The following is a 19441-nucleotide window of genomic DNA, read 5'->3' on the forward strand; positions in this document are numbered from 1 at the left end:
CACAGAAGCTAATGCTTTTTTCTAGTCAAGGGTCATTTAAGGAAGAGCTCAAAGTTAAGTTAGAGTTGCTTGAGATTTGCAATAATCCTTGTTCCTGCTCTATTAAGAACTTCATATCTAGGTTCTGGTAACTAGGTCTGTATGGTGTAGCCTGGTGTTTGACTCCTTGTCTTGGTCTCTAGCACAAACTTATTTGGCTGTAACTTGGGTTTGGCTCTTTTCTTAGCCACCTCTCCCAGGATCTGGAGCCCTGACTCTGAGACAAAGTTTTCATTTATAGGTCTCTTGTTCAGATACTAATTTCAGTATCTCTTAAAAGTAGCTTGCTTTTGATATAGAGAATCTATAGAGATAAGAAACAGAGCAGCTATTAGAAGGTAAAGCATAATTTCTAGGTGGGAAGAAATGGGCTGAAATAGTTGAAGAAGTTACAGACATTAAAGTGTTGATTAAATCATTTCGGCTGAGCATTTTGTTAGTTGGCTAATTTTGTTAACTGCTTATTTCAGTAAGACTGGGACACTGACTCAATTTAGACAAACAAGTGAATAACGACTGGGTCATTCATTTTGTTAAAATAACACAACTATTCCACCTAGTCACAGCGATTTCATGTCATACCAACACAATGGCATTAGTAGACTTTTATTATATTAGATTTTTCAGGATGTTGAAAAAATAAGAGCTCCTAAATTTAGAAAAACCTGAAATTAAAATTCTTTCTGTTATTACATGAAAAAGCATTAATAATTTAAGCTAAATGAATATAGTGTTAATTTACATACATACTGTGCCATTGTATATTTATAGAAAATAATTTTGCCATGTTTTTATTTATACTCAGAATTTTATCTAATGATATTAATACAGTATGTATAAGGATGAAAATAATTTCACAGTCTCTATAGTCTTTGCTAGCTGGTTCATTTTGTTTAATATGTAAAATTAAAAGGACATACCAAACAACTCTACAAATCATAATTTCAAGTGATGCAAGAGAGTAAATAGCAAGGAGTGTACAGCAGATGGTTATACTGAATAATAACTCTTAGTGTTGATGCTATTCGATAGAACAGGATGAGGGTTCCCCAAGTAAAATCATATTGACTGGATTAGTCACACTCGAATTTTTAATGAATATTTATCAATATATACCAGACTCAAGGATTTCAGAGTCTTATTAAAAACAGGAAATCATCAAAAGATCTAAAAATATTCCTGAAAAAAAAACCTGCATATTTACCAAAGGGAAAAAAAAAAAGGCAAAATGTCAGTACAATTCTGCACCTCAGGACTGCTAACACATGCCAAATTAAACTATTATCCCTGTGAGTACTCTACATAAGTTTCAGTATGTTTTCAATTTTCTAGTTTCCTGTGTTTCAGAAGAATGAGTTTTATTATTGGGAATCCAAAACTGTACAACATTTAGCAGTTTGAAAGCAGAGCTAAAAAATGAAAACGAAATGAAGTATAATAGCTTTATATAAGTTTAAATGACTATATGTGAGAAGACACTGTAACGAATGAAATATCAGAGATATCTAGTGAATCTAATATTTCAATAACTCAAAAAGCAAAAAGCAAGGGAACCCAAGAAGAAAAGTCCTCTGTGATGTGCAAAACAGAAATGCTATCATATACATGAGAAAAAGCTTAATTTTTAAGAAGGTTCCACAGCCCAGCTTGGGCTGGCCTCTGAGGAGCCTCCGCCTCACTGTACTCCCTCCGTTCTGTGCCACCTCCATTCCCACAACCTTCACACAGTCCCCCTTATGTACATGCTCACAGGCTGCTTTCTCTGCCTAAATCTCTGCTCTCTACTCCACTACTGTATTCCTCATATCTATGAATAATGTTTGTTTTCTCTCACGTAGACTAAGCTTTATGACATCAGGGGCTGTATCTAGTTTGCTCAGCATGTAAACATAAAAGAAAGATACACAAATGGATGAATCAATGAGTGTGGGCAAGTCATAGTCAAAATTATTTATTCTCAACAAAAAACTGTATCTACTATGCATTTCCTTAGACGATGTGAAATCATGTGGAAGTCATACAATGAATACAAAATCTACTGAGAGGCTACTGCAGGAGATATAGAGGAAATATCATTGCGACCGTCTGACAATAAATGTTTGAAATCCAGCAGATGCTTAAAATTGAAAGCAAGTAATGAAGTCAGGCTTCCCAGCTAAGTTTAGTCAGATATAAGGGTTCATTATGCCATGGTAATGCGACCATAAACACAAAACCCAATGATAAATAGACAAACAAAACAATACAACTACTAACTGTACAATGGATACTTTTATCAAGAAATTTGAAACCTCTCTCCTGTCAGGCTCAGTTTCCTCAAGGTATAGACTGTGCCTGTCTTGGCATCCTCTTTGTCCATATCAGAATTCTAAACTTCATGCTCTCAGGGTACCTTTACACTTTCAAAAGTTCTTGAGAACTTCAACAATTTTTATTCATGTAGACTCTATTTGCCGTATTCAAAATAAAAACTGAGAAAAATTTAAACTACATAAGAAATAATTTAAAAATAATAAACCCAGTACATGTAATAACATATTCTTCATAAAAATCATTACATTTCCCAAACAAAAATTTTGTGAGGGCAATGTTTCGCAAATCTGTTTGATGCAGACTTTTTGCCTCAATGAAATGTTCGTTATCCTAACATCTCAACTCATGACAACCAATTTGGGATGTTTACTGAAGGAGGACAGTCTGAACCAAAAAGTGAAAAACAGCACAAATTCAGTGTATAATTCCAAAATCTAAGAGAAATAAGTAGATGACTACAAAGAGACATTTTACTTGAAAAAATATCAAGAAGAATGAAATCAAGTGGCTAAGTAGAATGTTCTATGAGTCTCTTCAAAGCAGTACATTAGATCAAAATACTTTAGTGAACCCAAGCTGGATTTTAATATTTTTTAGTACCCTACATGCCATTTCTCCTAGAGAAGGGCATGCCAACCCACTTCAGTATTTTCGCCTGGAGAATCCCCTTGGACAAAGGAGCCTGGCAGGCTGTAGTCCATGGGGTTGCCAAGAGTCAGACATGACTGAATGACTAAGCATGCCACTTCTAATTAATCCATAGAAACCACAAGAAAAAAATTTGCTATATTTTTTAGCAAATCTGCTCTAAATATTAATAGGAATTAACTAAATACCAGGGAAAATGTATTGATCCAAACACTTTACAATCTCCAAAATCATTATTTTTGTTCTAAAAAATAGCCTGAAGTAAGTTCAGAAATAAAAAGATAATTTGAAGACTATGTAGATTCTTTTAATGTCACCTCACTACTTAGCAAAGAATAAGATGACTTACTTTTCCTTTTCTTGAAGCTGTTGCTCCTGAGAGGCCACTTTAGGTTCTGTCCCCAGATTTTTTTGCATCCGTTGCCTCCTCTTTCTACTTGGTGCAATATCAGGGATATCAGGACTTGAAATAATGGAATCATCTCTTCTTACAGTAGCTAAAATAAAATCACATAAAAATTATGTATATTTTTTGAGTACAGTATTAATTTGCAGCTTTAGTACCTATATAAAGTGACACAATTAAAATAGAGCAAAACTATTTTTATAAATTTATTAGATTTCTTATCTTTGACAAAGAACATACAAATAGGGAAAAGACAGTCTCTTCAATAAGTGGTACTGGGAGAACTGGACAGCTACATGTAAAGAATGAAATTAGAACACTTCCGAACACCATACACAAAGATAAATTCAAAATAGATTAAAAACCTAAATGTAAGACCAGAAACTATAAAACTCTTAAAGGAATACACAGGCAGAACCACTCTCTGAAATAAATCATAGTGAGATCCTCTATGACACACCTCTTAGAGTAATGGAAATAAAAACAAAAATAAACAAGTGGGACCTAATTAAATTTAAAAGCTTTTGCATAGCAAAGGAAACTATAAACAAGGTGAAAAGACACCCCTTGGAATGGAAGAAAATAACAGCAAATGAAACAACTGACAAAGGATTAACTTACAAAATATACAAGCAGCTCAAACAACTCAATACCAGGAAAACAAACAACCCAATCAAAGAGTGGGCAAAAGACCTAAACAGAAATTTCTCCAAAGAAGACAAACAGATGGCTAACAAACACATGAAAAGATGCTGGAAAGATGTTCAACACTGCTCATTATTACAGAAATGAAAATGAAAACTAGAATGAGATATCACCTCACCCTGGTCAGAATGGCCATTATCAAAAAAGTCTACAAACAATAAATGCTAAGGAGGGTGTGGGGAAAAAGGAAACTTCTTGTACTGTTGGTGGGAATGTAAATTGATACAGCCACTATGGAAGACAATATGGGAATCCCTTAAAAAACTAGGAATAAAACTACCATATGACCCAGCAATCCCACTACTAGGCATATACCCTGAGGAAACTAAAACTGAAGAAGACACATGTACCCTAATGTTCACTTCAGCACTATTTACAATAGCTAGGACATGGAAGCAACCTAGATGCCTATCAAGAGAGGAATGGTTAAAGAAGCTTTGGTACATGTATACAATGGAATATTACTCGGTCATAAAAAGGAACACATTTGAGTCAGTTGTAACAGGGTGAATGAACCTAGAACCTATTATACACAGTGAAGTAAAAGTCAGAAAGATAAAAATAAGCATCATATATTAACACATATATATGGAATCTAGAAAGATGTTACTGATGAACCTATTTGCAGGGTAGCAATGGAGACATAGACATAGAGAACAGGCTTATGGACACAGGTGGGGAGAGGAAGGACAGGGTGGGATGAATGGAGAGAGTAACACGGAAACAGATACACTATCATATGTAAAACAGAGAGCCAATGGGAATTTTCTGTATGACTCAGGTAACTCAGATCGGAGCTCTGTAACAACCTAGAGGAGTGGGATGTGGTGGGAGGCAGAAGGGAGGTTAAAGAGGGAGGGAACACAGGTATACCTATGGCTGATTCATGTTGAGGTATAGCGGAAACCAACACAATATTGTAAAGCAATCATTCTTCAATTAAAAATAAATAAAAAAGATTATTCAATTTGATGAAATGAGTAGTTAGTATGTAATATTTCAATACCAATATAAAACCTAAAATATATTGTATATATGGAACAACTTGATCAAAATGGTCTTTGCCTATCTTGAACAACAACTTCTGAAATGCATAAATAAAAGTGAATTAGAGGCACATCTAAAGAGGTTGGGGGGAGATACTGCTACAGGGATAATGAATCAAACTGATAGGAAAACAACAATTATCAGCAGGAATGGAGACTTCCATTAGTGATCTAGAGATAATTTTCATAAACTTCTCAGCCAACTGTAGGGAATAAATACAAGAAAAATGGAAGAGAGTACTAGCATATTGCTAATGCGGCTAACCCACTAAATTACCCTAAAAAATATTTGATATACATGAAATAGAAGCAACAAAAGACATATGCTTGATTTATATTCCTTTTTTTTCTATTAACAACTTAATTGCAAAGAGCTTAAGGGGAATTCAAAATATTCTTTCACTCAATACATAGTATATTCTGCTATCACACATTTTTCTGTAAAATAAAAGAGCTCCTTTGTTATTGGTAAATAATGAACAATATCAACATAATTTGGACTTTGGATTGTCCTGTTGGTTCATATGATTTTTTTTCCCAGCTTGTTAATGTTTTAAAGTGATCAGGAGCAAGCTTCCATCCCAATGAAAAAGAAAAACTTAGCAATGTATAAAAGCCTTAAGAAGTAGAAATGAGGGCTAAAAATCCTATACAAGTCCATCCCTTTAGAACTAAAAAAGGGGCTGGTTTAGTGAAATCAAGAACCCTACACTTTTCAAAAGTTAAGCTCTCTGCAAAGATGCAATTAGAACTGAAGAATCTGTGAAGACATTTCTCCCTGTATCTCTACTCAGACATTTAACTTTTTGAAGAAACTAGCGTAATCAAATGTGTTCAGTAATTCCCACCTCTTTCATTTAAGAGGAACTGTAGAACTGTGATGACACACGGAGAAGGCAGTGGCACCCCACTCCAGTACTCTTGCCTGGAAAATCCCATGGATGGAGGAGCCTGGTAGGCTGCAGTCCATGGGGTCGCTACGAGTCGGAAACGACTGAGCAACTTCACTTTCACTTTTCCCTTTCATGCATTGGAGAAGGAAATGGCAATTCACTCCAGTGTTCTTGTCTGGAGAATCCCAGGGACAGGGGAGCCTGGTGGGCTGCCGTCTATGGGGTTGCACAGAGTGGGACACGACTGAAGTGACTTAGCAGCAGCAGCAGCAGTGATGACGCAAAGGTTTAGGTGACTGTGACGTTTGGTGAAAAGGTTAAAGATCTACTAACTGTTAATATTTTTATTAGGATTATAACTACAGAACTAACAACAAGAATGTAAAACTATACAGATTTTAAGTGCTCTGCCCAAACCTTAACTTTTTCTTCCAAAAGGTCTATTAATTTTAGTGTGTTAGTTTGCAGAGTGAATAGTTGTTCAGGTGTACATATGTCACATTCTAGAAAATGCTGCATTTTAGGTTCTCATTCTATGTAGTCCAAGCTTCTCTGAGTGGCCTGACATCACTCGGACACTACTGATCCCTCTCTAGAAATGTTTTTTTTTTTTTCCTTAGATTTTTTTCCTGGATATAACTACCAGTTTTGAGAATGCAGTACTGGACACATTACTATGGGTTTTTAAAATATTATCTTATTAATCTTTAAATCTGTGAACTTCATTTTACTTATGAGGAAACCAAGAATTTAGAGAAGTTAAGACACTTGCCCAAATCACACAGCTTTTGCTTTTATATTTTATCATTATGACAATCAAAAAATATTTCTGCCTGGTGGGTAGAAATTTCTTGATAAAATATGCCCATCAAAGCATATTTTACTTTCCAAAGCTGCTTAAAGACACATAAGTTATAGTTGATTTCTTATACATTATTTTATTAAAATGTATTGGGAGTAAAGAAATATAAATTTAAAAAACAGATGTTTCTCTGAACATATTCCAGCTGAATGATTCCTTTATTCTTATAAAGCTATGAGGCGACTAAGGAAGATAATTTTGGTTTCCTGATTTCTTACCCAGTCAGCTCTCATACAGGGTTTAATCAACTGCATAAGCAATCAACAAAGTACAATCTTGTCCATGAATAAAACTAGCAAAAGTGTGAGAGTTAGAGGATGTTTCAACTGTAGATAGACTTGTAAAATGGAGAAAGATTTCATTTAATTACATGTTGGACATTTATGAGGAAAGAATGTTAAGTTTAAATTAAAATGTAAGGTGAATTTTTAAAAAATAAAGTTACATAAAAGTTCTGCCATTAATTCCAAAACTCCAGATAACAACTTACACTTTGGCACTCAACAGCGTATTTTATATGTCGAATGGTTATATTATTTTTATAATGCCAATAATTTACTTTAAAATGCAATGTGATTAAAGGTGTGTATTAGTAAGAGTGTTGCATCTACGCAAGAATCACAGACCAGGAACAATTTTGTGGGATTCTAATAATAAAGTCCATATACTTGAGGAGGCTACTAGAGGCACCTTTGTTATTTGCATGTCAATAACTGATGACAAAAATGTGTATCTATTGGTGAAAACAAGGCATGAAAACAAGCATGATGAATACTGCATATTAGCTCTCATGAGTAAAATTAGAGGCATTTTAGATACACAGATTGGCTAAAGCATTTTAGAGATACTCCCCTCCATTTTATGGACAGGTTATAAGAATTTAATGAGGGCTATTTATTCTTAGAGATGATGTACTGTCCTGAATCTTCAAGTAGTTTTCTGTCTAGTTGTGACTTCTGGACGATTACAGTTGTCTGATGCCAAGAAAACCGGCCATTCCTACCTCAGGAATCTTTATATTTGTCAAAAGTGAAGGTTTGATATGAGTGAGTGACTGGGACACCTTCAAGGACATACAGCTGGGACTTCTTCAAGCTTATAGAGCAGGTTAATGAATTATTTTATATTTGGTAGTAAATATTTAGTTGCCCGGAGAAGGCAATGGCAACCCACTCCAGTACTCTTGCCTGGAAAATCCCATGGACGGAGGAGCCTGGTAGGCTGCAGTCCATGGGGTCGCTAAGAGTTGGATACAACTGAGCAACTTCACTTTCACTTTTCACTTTGTTGCCAACTGTATATGTGAGAAAACCTAATCTGATAATTTACTATCATTATTTCTACAGTTTAAACTTCTTGGTGAGGACTATGATGTATTGCAAAGAACTTGAGTTCTGTATAACCAAGAGTTTTAGTTCAGTTCACTGCTCCATTTTTATACATTTCTCTTCACAATTACAATGTAGATCACTGTAACACTGCCGTAAGGAAAAAGGGCTACCATATAAACTTATTTACTGGTTAAACCAAATGCATCCCTCTTTTGGTTTGTTTTTGCACCATGAGAAACAGCTTTCCCTTCAATTTATTACATACATGAGTGTGTGCTCAGTCCATGGAATTTTCCAGGCAAGAATACTGAAGTGAGTTGCCATTTCCTCCTCCAGGGGATCTTCCTGACCCAGGAATGCAGGAACCCGTCTCTCCTGCATTGCAGGTGAATTCTTTACCACTGAGCCATCAGGGAAGCCCTTACTATATAAATGTAATAGCAAATCATACTGTAATAGATTCCCTTAATTTATATATGGCTTTAAATGAAGTTTTGTTAATAATTATATAGACTTTTAAAAGGAAAAATTTCCATCCTGTCCTTTCCTCTTCACCCTGCAATTTCAGAAACCGGAAAAAAAGAGGTGCTACTCCAATATCTGGTACCTACATATTATTAATTGATCATTTCAAGCATTCCTCAAATTTGAACCATCCCACCTCTATCCACTACTTGTGCTTATGTTTGGTCCTCACATTTCATTTGGTCTCAAGGCTGGATACTTTATTCTGACCCCAGATGCCTTGAACATTGATTCTGGGTCTCAAAACAAGCAAAGCTGTTTTACATACAGCAGAAGGTGTCTGAACCACATCCACACAAAGTCAAACTTTATGGAGCCTCCAAAATGTCTATATTATTCATGCTCATTGTGCTCAGTCATGTTGGACTCTTTGGGACCTCATGGGCTGTAGCCTGCCAAGCTCCTCTGTCCATGGAATTTTCCAGGCAAGAATACTGGAGTTAGTTGCCATTTCCTTATCCAGCAGATCTTCCTGACCCAAGGATTGAACCCAAGTCTCTTGAGTCTCCTGCATTGGCAGGTGGATTCTTTACCAGTGCGCCACCTGGGAAGCCCATATTATTTATAACTTTACATATTTTAAGGGTGACAAAGTCTTCACTTACAAGTTTTACATCCCATTTTGAAGGGAAAAAATCAATTTACATGAAGTTTACTTAATACATACTCATTTTAGCTGTGAGGAAGAATCTGAATAGAGTTGGAAAGCATGACAAATGTTAAAAGGGAAATGAGAGGAAATTTGGCCTATATAGAGGAATGTTCGTGAGAGAAAAAAATGCAGGAAACGAGATTGGTTAAGTATAGGATGCAGGGAAGGATTAAATGAAAAAAAAGATACAGAGATACGCTCAATAAATCTGCAAGCTTCCAAATCCAGGCAGAAGAATATTGAATTTGATATTGACTGAAGAGTTTTGTTTTGTTTTTCCTGAGATTCCACACCCAGAATTTTCAGTTTTTAATATTATCATCAGTTTCTTTGTCACAACAATGTGTCTTTCACTATTTCAAGGAAATAAAGAAGGAAAAAAAAACTATTGCCAATTAACTTATTATGGCTGAAATAGTGAGTAGGAGAGCTGTGGGATGAATTTCAAGTTCTAATTGGGTTCACTGCATCTAGAAAATGAGGAATCTTTATACAAGCTTGGTTATTGTGAAAGGTGGCTCCACAGAAAGCCACACTTCTTCTTGTCTGACAGAAGAACTGCAGGATCTTGGCAGCAGGAGTTCAGACATGAGAATGCCTCGGAGTTGGCCATCCTGGGTACTCTCAAGGGCGAAATAAAATGGCACTGTTGGTTAAACTGCCTAAGCCCCACGAGTTAAACTACCTGGTAAATGTCTATTACTGACCAGACACATATTAATATGTCTTTTGTCACCCGAACATTATTGACTGGGAGGTGTTTCAATATTCACTTACATAGCATATAGCTGGTCACAGGTGTTAGTTTCTACAAAAATCCCTGGGTCAATAATGTGTTACGTCTTTGATGGTTAAACATCTAAATCTCAATGTTTTTAAAAATAATTTTTTAGGTTTATAATTCATTTTATTAGGAATTCATTATTATCTCATAGCTATGGACATTTTCCCCCTTCTTCCTAATATGCATTACTTCACGTATCTATGGAACTCTAATGGAGACTGCCACCAGAGATTCCTGTCCCCCTCCAAACATATACATCTCTCTAGAGCCCCTGAACCCACCTCCTCCCCTCAAAATTAATGTCCTGAGGCATGTTAGTCATGACAATGACTACTTCGCTCTTAAATTATTGAATGAAGGAGCTCTGATCTTTAGGTCCTTTGACCATGAAAAAAAAAACATGTGCTATTTTCAATATGCCATGTTCAAACAAAAACTTTGAGTGGTTTCACATCACCTATAAAATAAGATCCTAAGATCCTAGTCCTGCATTCAAATCTCTCTACAATGAAACCCTCACCTTCCTCTCTGACCATACCTCCCACAATCTTCTGCTAAAGAATTCCAAGGCCTCTAGGGTTCCTCCACCTTCCTTTTTCGTTCCTTACTTTCCTTGTCTTCAATGTCCTCCTATTTTCTATTGGCTCAACTATGTGTTCCCTTCCAGCACAGCTCATTTCAGCCATTTCAGTCACTCCCAGTTTTAATAGTTTCAATCCACAGCAATCTCCCCTACTCTACAGGGTTTATAGTTTGAACCACTCATTTTACACATACGATCTTGTACTGTTATTCTTTTTATGTATATTTCCTCTTTCTCAAATAGATTATGAACACCCAACAACTAGAGGCCATGTCTTAGTTAGCTACATCCCCAATGTATTATGTAATAGTGTTATACATGAGGAATATGATGACTTGAACTCTTATTCTGAAATGTGTATCTTATTTTTTAATCAAAACTCATTTACTTATGGTCCTCAGAAGTATAGAGAAAAATCCAACCAGAAGACCTGGATCTGGATCTCTATTTCTGCCATTTACCTTGGGCATATTACAGATCTTTAAGTTCCTCTGTGAGAAAATGGATATTAACTATGATTAAATGGGTTAATATAAACTGTTTTATAAATCATAGTGTCAGAAATATTTGATATCAGCAATAAGTATTACTGACAAAATGTGTGTGTCCTTACAAAAGATCTGAGATTCATTTACTTATTCAATTTAAAAGTTTACTACTATTATTTTCTATTATATAAGTTTCGGGTATACAGCATCATAGTTCAACATCTGTAAAATGACTTTTATTTAGGTGAATCTGACGAACTTTCAGGCTATCTTATATAGCTTCTTAGAGACATAAAAATTAAATTAAAAAAGTAAAAGGTAAGATAAATTCATGGTTTTCCAAATTCAAAATAACTCAATTGTCCTAGTATTATTATTTGTTATGAACACAGAGTAGCCAGACTCCTATGGCTGTTTCCTGCTATTTTATTCAGTTGGTCATTTCACAAATGTTTATAATCATTAAGTCATTGTGTTTTATTTCGAAAGATATAAAATATTGAGGGGAAAACTGAAAATCCAGACCTAAAAATACTACCTTTAGTAAATCTGAAACTTCAAAAAACATACTCTTCCTCTCACCAAAGAAAATAACCAATCAATGTGCCTCTGTAGTTTGTCTTACTGACAGGTATGAAGATAAGCAAAAAAAAACTGAGATAAGGTCAATCACATCATACCTCAATAAGTGGTATCTTAAAGTGACGTATCTTGAGGTAGTAAATTTCTAATGTGACCAAATAAGCACACGTTATTTTCCCTCACCATTCATCAAATAGCCCTTTTCATATCTGTTATCATTTTCTACCCAGTTTTCATAACCTAACTTGAATAACTGATTAACATCTTACATGGAAGGTTGATGATCTAACCTATTATCAGCAATCACTTAATAAATGGATAATAAACACTGCACTAAACTCTTAAAAGTGTGTGTGTATGTGTGTGTGTGTGTGTGTGTGCACATGCATGTGTGTATCCATGTGCAAAACAGACTTTTCCAAAAGTCAGGCTCCTCTTTTAGCCAGCACAGCTGGGAGTCAGGTGTAATGACAAATGCTTTACTATATTGGGGTAACCCAAAAGGTCATCTTTGGAAATCTAACACTTTCAATGTCAGAGGCAGGGTGGGCCACTGAAGATAAAATACAGACTCCAGAAGTATTCATAATACAGAAGAAAATGTAAGTTGAACATACTAAGGATTATTCCATATCCATAAAACAATCTACTTAAAAATGTATTTATTATTTCACTTATTCACAAAATATTCACTGCGTATTTTCTATGAGTCAGGCACCATCCCAAAGTACCTTCACCATGCATTCAAAAAGCTTACAACTGAGTAGGGCAGAAAGACACAACTATTTTTGCAAGAAAGCAGTAAGTTATACAAACAATTATAGAGGAACAAATTTGAAAGTTCTAAGATAGGTGCAAAGAGTTGACTCATTGGAAAAGACTCTGATGCTGGGAGGGATTGGGGGCAGGAGGAGAAGGGGATGATAGAGGATGAGATGGCTGGATGGCATCACCAACTTGATGGACAAGAGTTTCGGTGAACTCCAGGAGTTGGTGATGGACAGGGAGGCCTGGCGTGCTGCGATTCATGGGGTCGCAAAGAGTTGGACACGACTGAGCGACTGAACTGAACTGAAGATAGGCACAAGTTTCCAAATTTTTACTGATATTTTCAAATTAATCTGTGAATTTTTAATTTCTCTTTTTCATGATGAAACACTAAGATTTGATTTTGTATTCTGTTTTCTTTTTTTTCTTCAGTTCAGTTCAGTTCAGTTCAGTCGCTCAGTTGTGTCTGACTCTTTGCAACCCCATGAATTGCAGCACGCCAGGCCTCCCTGTCCATCACCAACTCCCGGAGTTCACCCAGACTCACGTCCATCGAGTCAGTGATGCCATCCAGCCATTTCATCCTCTGTCGTCCCCTTCTCCTCCTGCCCCCAATCCCTCCCAGCATCAGAGTCTTTTCCAATGAGTCAACTCTTCGCATGAGGTGGCCAAAGTACTGGAGTTTCAGCTTTAGCATCATTCCTTAGGTATTACTTTCAAAAGCTTAATTGTTAGTATCAGGTGGCTCTAAAGTAAATTTGCCAAAAGAGAAAACTAAAAGACTAGCTTGCTCTGAGCAAACTGATAAGAAATGACTGGGTTTCAAAATTAAGTTTTAATTTCAAAGTGAAGTCAAACAACATATCTGAATTAAAACTCTGAAATTACCTTAAAGATAGTCCTTCATATGGCCCCACAACATCCTTAACAGGCTTCATCACACTTTTAATAATTTATCTAATATTTATAAAGCTCAGTGAAGGTAGAGACTGAGTTCCTTATGCACTACTGATAGTATGAGTATAGGCCGACTAGCATGGTCTCTAATACATAATGGGTATAAATTCTAAAATACTAATAGAGTTAATGACTTCTTAAAAATATTTTAAATCTATGTAAAATACTATATTGTTGATTAGCTATGGTTGCCAGGCTAGTTAACATTAAGAAAATAAAAATATTAGTGGAGAAAAGCAGTTTATGAAAGAGCAACATTAGCTTTCAATTTATATTATTTTATAATTAAAAATAATAAACATTGGAAAGCAGTTTTAATGGTTAATAAGTTTTCAGAAAACAAAACTACAATTTTTCAGCTTTCACCAGTGTTTTCAAAGGGTCTCTGCCTATGACCTACGTCATGAAATGTTTGGAGACAATATAAAGCTTTCATCGTTGTACAAGAGTCAGGTATGGACTTCTGTCACCTTACGACTTTTTTTTTCAGCATTTTCTTAATAGATTTAAAGCTTTTTAAATTCTTCATTCTTTTTTGATGTTGCTCAACTTTTAATAAAACCTGGACACTTTTTGCTTAAGGGGATTTTATTGAACTAGTATAATTGAAAAAATGGACAAAAATAAGTGAAATACAAAAACTTTTTAACGAAATGGTACAGAAAATCTTCCAGTTCACTGTTATTTTACATTGTCTGCAGTGACTTTAGGTGAATTGGTTAGAACTAGGAGAAGGTGATGGCACCCCACTCCAGTACTTTTGCCTGGAAAATCCCACGGACAGAGGAGCCTGGTAGGCTGCAGTCCATGGGGTCGCTAAGAGTCGGACACGACTAAGCGACTTCACTTTCACTTTTCACTTTCCTGCATTGGAAAAGGAAACGGCAACCCACTCCAGTGTTCTTGACTGGAGAATCCCAGGGACAGGGGAGCCTGGTGGGCTGCCGTCTATGGGGTCGCATAGAGTCAGACACGACTGAAGCGACTTAGCAGCAGCAGCAGCAGCAGGACAAGGTCACTAGTGCAACTAGGTCAAAATGAGAATAGGATGAAAGTGAAAGTAAAGCGCTGCTTAATTACCTGATGAACTGAGTAGGTAAAGGTCATTAATCTAGAGCATAAACCCTTTCTTTGAATATTCACAGGGGTGAGAAGGAGAACTTGACTGACAAGTTCTGTGACATGACACACTTGCCCATTTCATTTTGCTAGAATTTCCTCAATCTTAGAAAGAATTAGATAGACTTTGATACATTAACAAAAAGTGTTTTATCTGCACTTCTTTAAACCCCTTTCAGTTCAGTTTAGTCACTCAGTCATGTATGACTCTTTGTGACATGATGGACTGCAGCACGCCAGGCCTCCTGGAGTTTACTCAAACTCATGTCCACTGAGTTGGTGATGCCATCCAACTATCTCATCCTCTGTTGTCCCCTTCTCCTGTCTTCAATCCTTCCCAGCATCAGGGTCTTTTCAAATGAGTCAGCTCTTCGCATCAGGTGGCCAAAGTATTGGAGTTTCAGCTTCAGCATCAGTTCTTCCAATGAACAACCAAGACTGATTTCCTTCAGGACTGACTGGTTGAATCTCCTTGCAGGCCAAGGGACTTTCAAGAGTCTTCAACACCACAGTTTAAAAGCACCAAAGTTTGCCACTGTTTCCACTGTTTCTCCATTTATTTGCCATGAAGTGATGGGACTGGACACCATGATCTTTGTTTTCTGAATGTTGAGTTTTAAGCCAACTTTTTCACTCTCCTCTTTCACTTTCATCAAGAGGCTCTTTAGTTCTTCTTTACTTTCTGCCATAAGGGTGGTGTCATCTGCATATCTGAGGTTATTGATATTTCTCCCGGCAATCTTGATTCCAGCTTGTGCTTCATCCAGCCCCACGTTTCTCACAATGTACTCTGCATGTAAGTTAAATAAGCACAGTAACACTGGAACCAGTTTGTTGTTCCATGTCCAGTTCTAACTGTTGCTTCCTAACCTGCATACAGATTTCTCAAGAGGCAGGTCAGGTGGTCTCCTATTCCCATCTCTTAAAGAATGTTCCACAGTTTTGTTGTGATCCACACAGTCAAAGGCTTTGGCATAGTCAGTAAAGCAGAAATAGATGTTTTTCTGGAACTCTCCTGCTTTTTCGATGATCTAGCGGATGTTGCCAATTTGATCTCTGGCTCCTCTGCCTTTTCTAAAACCAGCTTGAACATCTGGAAGTTCACAGTTCACATACTGTCAAAGCCTTGGAGAATTTTGAGCATTACTTTGCTAGCATGTGAGATGAGTGCAATTGTGTGGTAGTTAGAGCATTCTTTGGCAAACCTCTGTAAACCCCTTTATGATAAGGTGTAACTCCTTGGTGCCTCTTTGGTGTAACTTAGCCCATATGGAGTAATTCTATGAAGAGGCAAAAATGAAGCTGAATTTCCAAGGTGTCCTTGAAAACTGTGGGATATTTTTTCAAAAGGGAGATTCCCAGATCCATGGTGCTAAACATGTTGTGCCAACTAGCTTTCAAACCAAATGTGATTAAAGCAATCCTTTCACTAAAAAGGATTAAGCAAAAACATGTGCCAAATGGTCAAATAACTAAGATAACATTTATACTGAATTAATAAAATACTTCACAAGGATCCTAAACCTGACTCTGTTAATCAGTGTCTTAATGACTTAGTGCAAATCATGTAACAATTCTGTGAAAGATTTTATTTTTATTCCATAAACTCAGGTGTGGAGAAATTAGACCAAATAGTTATTCCTGGCATTAAAAAATGTCCTGATTCTAAAATTTAAGTTACTATGCTTTTAAAAAATGATTATCTTAGTAATTGATATTATCTAAATTTTGTTAGAAAAACAAATGTGCTTTCAGACCTTTCTGAAGCACTTCTAAGTTAGTTTTAGGTTAAATGTTCTGCCCAAATGAGAAAATTTTTCTTTAGAAATTTCATTTCCAAACATCCATACATTCCTAAACATTTTACACTGTTTCATAATGCTTCTAGATTCTTAATTTTCCAATAAAAATAAAACAGTCCAAAATGCAGCACTAGGCCATTCAGGTATGAATTAAATCAACCCCCTTAACATTATCACTTTCATGCATTGGAGAAGGAAATGGCAACCCACTCCAGTGTTCTTGCCTGGAGAATCCCAGGGACGGGGGAGCCTGGTGAGCTGCCATCTATGGGGTCGCACAGAGTTGGACATGACTAAAGAACTTAGCAGCAGCAGCCTTAAGATTATACAGTGGAGGTGATGAACAGATTTAAGGAATTAGATCTGATAGACATAGTACCTGAAGAACTATGGATAGAGGTTCATAACACTGTACAGGAGGTGGTGAACAAAACCATCCCTAAGAAAAAGAAATGCAAGAAGGCAAAGTGGTTATTTGAGGAGGCCTTACAAATAGCTGAGAAGAGAATAAAAAGGCAAAGGAGAAAGGAGAAAGATACATCCAACTGAATGCAGAGTTCCAGAGAACAGCAAGGAGAGATAAGAAAGCCTTCTTAAATGAACAATGCAAAGAAATAGAGGAAAACAATAGAATAGGAAAGACTAAAGATCTCTTTGAGAAAATTAGAGATATCAAGGGAATAGTTCATGTAAGGACGAGCTCAATAAAGGACAGAAATGGTATGAACCTAACAGAAGCAGAAAAGATTAACGAGAGATGCAAAAGTACACAAAAGAACTATTCACAAAAGGTCTAATGACCCAGATAACCACAATGGTGTGATCACTCACCTAGAGCCAGATGTCCTCGAGTATGAAGTCAAGAAACATCACTATGAACAAAGCTAGTGGAGGTGACAGAATCCCAGCTGAGCTATTTCAAATCCTAAAAGATGATGCTGTTAAAGTACTCCACTTAATATGCCAGCAAATATGGAAAACTCAGCAGTAGCCACAAGAATGGAAGAGGTCAGTGGTCATTCAAATCCCAAACAAGGGCAATGCCAAGCAATGTTCAAACTACCATACAATTGCACTCATTTCACATGCTAGCAAGCTGATGCTCAAAATCCTTCAAGCTAGGCCTCAGCTGTACATGAAATGAGAACTTCTAGATGTACAAGCTGGATTTAGAAAAAGCAGAGGAATCAGATCAAATTGCCAATATCCACTAGATCATAGAGAAAGCAAGAGAATTCCAGAAAAACACCTACTTCTGCTTTATAACACGCTAAAGTCTTTGATTGTGGGGATCACAGAAAATTGTGGAAAATCTTAAAGAGATGGGAACACTAGATCACCTTACTGGTCTCCTTACAAATCTGTATGCAGGTCAAGAAGAAACAGTTAGAACTGGACATAGAACAACGGACTGGTTCAAAATTAGGAAAGGAGTATATCAAGGCTGGTTATTTTCACTCTGGTTATTTTACTTAAATGCAGAGTACATCATGTGAATTTCCAGGGAGGATGAATCACAAAGAGGAATCAAGATTGTTAGGAGAAATATCAACAACCTCAGATATGCAAATGATACCACTCTAATGGCAGTAAGTGAAAAGGAACTAAAGAACCTCTTGAGGAGGTTGAAAGAGGACAGTGAAAAAGCTGGTGTAACTCAACATTCAAAACACTAAGTTCATGGCATCTGGTCCCATCATTTCATGGCAAACAGATGGGGAAACAATGGAAACAATGATAGACTTTATTTTCTTGGGCTCCAAAATCACTGCAGACAGACTGTAGCAGTGAAACTAACAGACACTTGCTCCTTGGTAGAAAGGCTATGACAAACCTACAGAGTTTATTAAAAAGCAGAGACATTACTTTCCTGACAAAGGTCCATATTGCCAAAGCTGTTTTTCCAATGGTCATGTACAGATGTGAGAGCCGGACCATAAAAGAGCCTGAGTGCTGAAGGATTGATACTTTCGAATTGCAGTGCTAGAGAAGACTCTTGAGAACCCCTTGGACTGCAAGGAGATAAAATCAGTCAGTCCTAAAGGAAATCAATTCTGAATATTCATTGGAAGGACTGATGCTGAAGCTGAACCTCCAATACTTTGGCCACCTGATGCAAAGAACCAACTCATTGGAAAATACCCTAATGCTGGGAATGATTGAAGGCAAAAGGAGAAGTGGGTGACAGAGGACTAGATTGTTGGATGGCATCTTCGACACAAAAGACATGAGTTTGAACAAATTCTGGGATACAGTGAAGGACAGGGAAGCCTGCATGGTGCAGTCCATGGGGTAACAAAGAGTTAGACATGACTTAGCAAATGAACAACAAAAATAACAACAATCACCAAAGTACAGAGGAGTAATTAAGGTCACAGACAGAGAAAAATAAAGTAGGCGAAAACTGTTTGGGGTTTTCCTAAAGAGGGTAGATAAACTGGTATTAAATTTTATTTTAAAGACAGTGCATAGAGCAGATAATCACAGTTAAGCAAAACTACCCCTGAACATTCCTTAAACTGCCCATTAAGTTTAATAATACATAGTATATATAACTGTACAGCTGACTCATAAGGGCAGGAGAAGAGGTCATTAGAAGATGGGATGGTTAGACAGCATCACCTATGCAATGGACATGAACTTGGGCAAACTTTGGGATACGGTGAGGGACAGAGGGGCATGGTATGCTGCAGTCCATGGGGTCACAAAGAATCAGACATGACTGGGTTACTGAACAGAAACATGATAATATTCATGCATAGCTATTTAAGAATACCATAGTAAAAAAAAAAGAATACCATAGTATACAGTTTCATAGAGAAATTAAATTCATAAAGAAAATTACCCATGATTTTCAGTAATGGAAACAGATTATCAATTTTATGAACAGAATTATGAATTCCACTGAATACATATAATTATGAATGGAATTATGATT

The 19441-nt window shown here is 36.4% G+C and overlaps 1 protein-coding gene across 4 annotated transcripts in view; it reads right to left on the minus strand.

Moving 5' to 3' along the window:
* XRCC4 (X-ray repair cross complementing 4) overlaps window positions 1-19441 on the minus strand; it is a 381866-nt gene that overhangs the window by 188467 nt on the left and 173958 nt on the right. For all 4 annotated transcript variants that reach the window (XM_027545680.1, XM_027545678.1, XM_027545679.1 and 1 more), the window contains exon 7: window positions 3350-3497. In XM_027545680.1, the coding sequence (XP_027401481.1) occupies window positions 3350-3497 (148 nt within the window). The remainder of the gene's footprint in view (window positions 1-3349; window positions 3498-19441) is intronic.

The sequence above is a fragment of the Bos indicus x Bos taurus genome, chromosome 7 (genome assembly GCF_003369695.1).
Source record: "Bos indicus x Bos taurus breed Angus x Brahman F1 hybrid chromosome 7, Bos_hybrid_MaternalHap_v2.0, whole genome shotgun sequence".
In the NCBI taxonomy this organism is placed as follows: domain Eukaryota; kingdom Metazoa; phylum Chordata; class Mammalia; order Artiodactyla; family Bovidae; genus Bos; species Bos indicus x Bos taurus.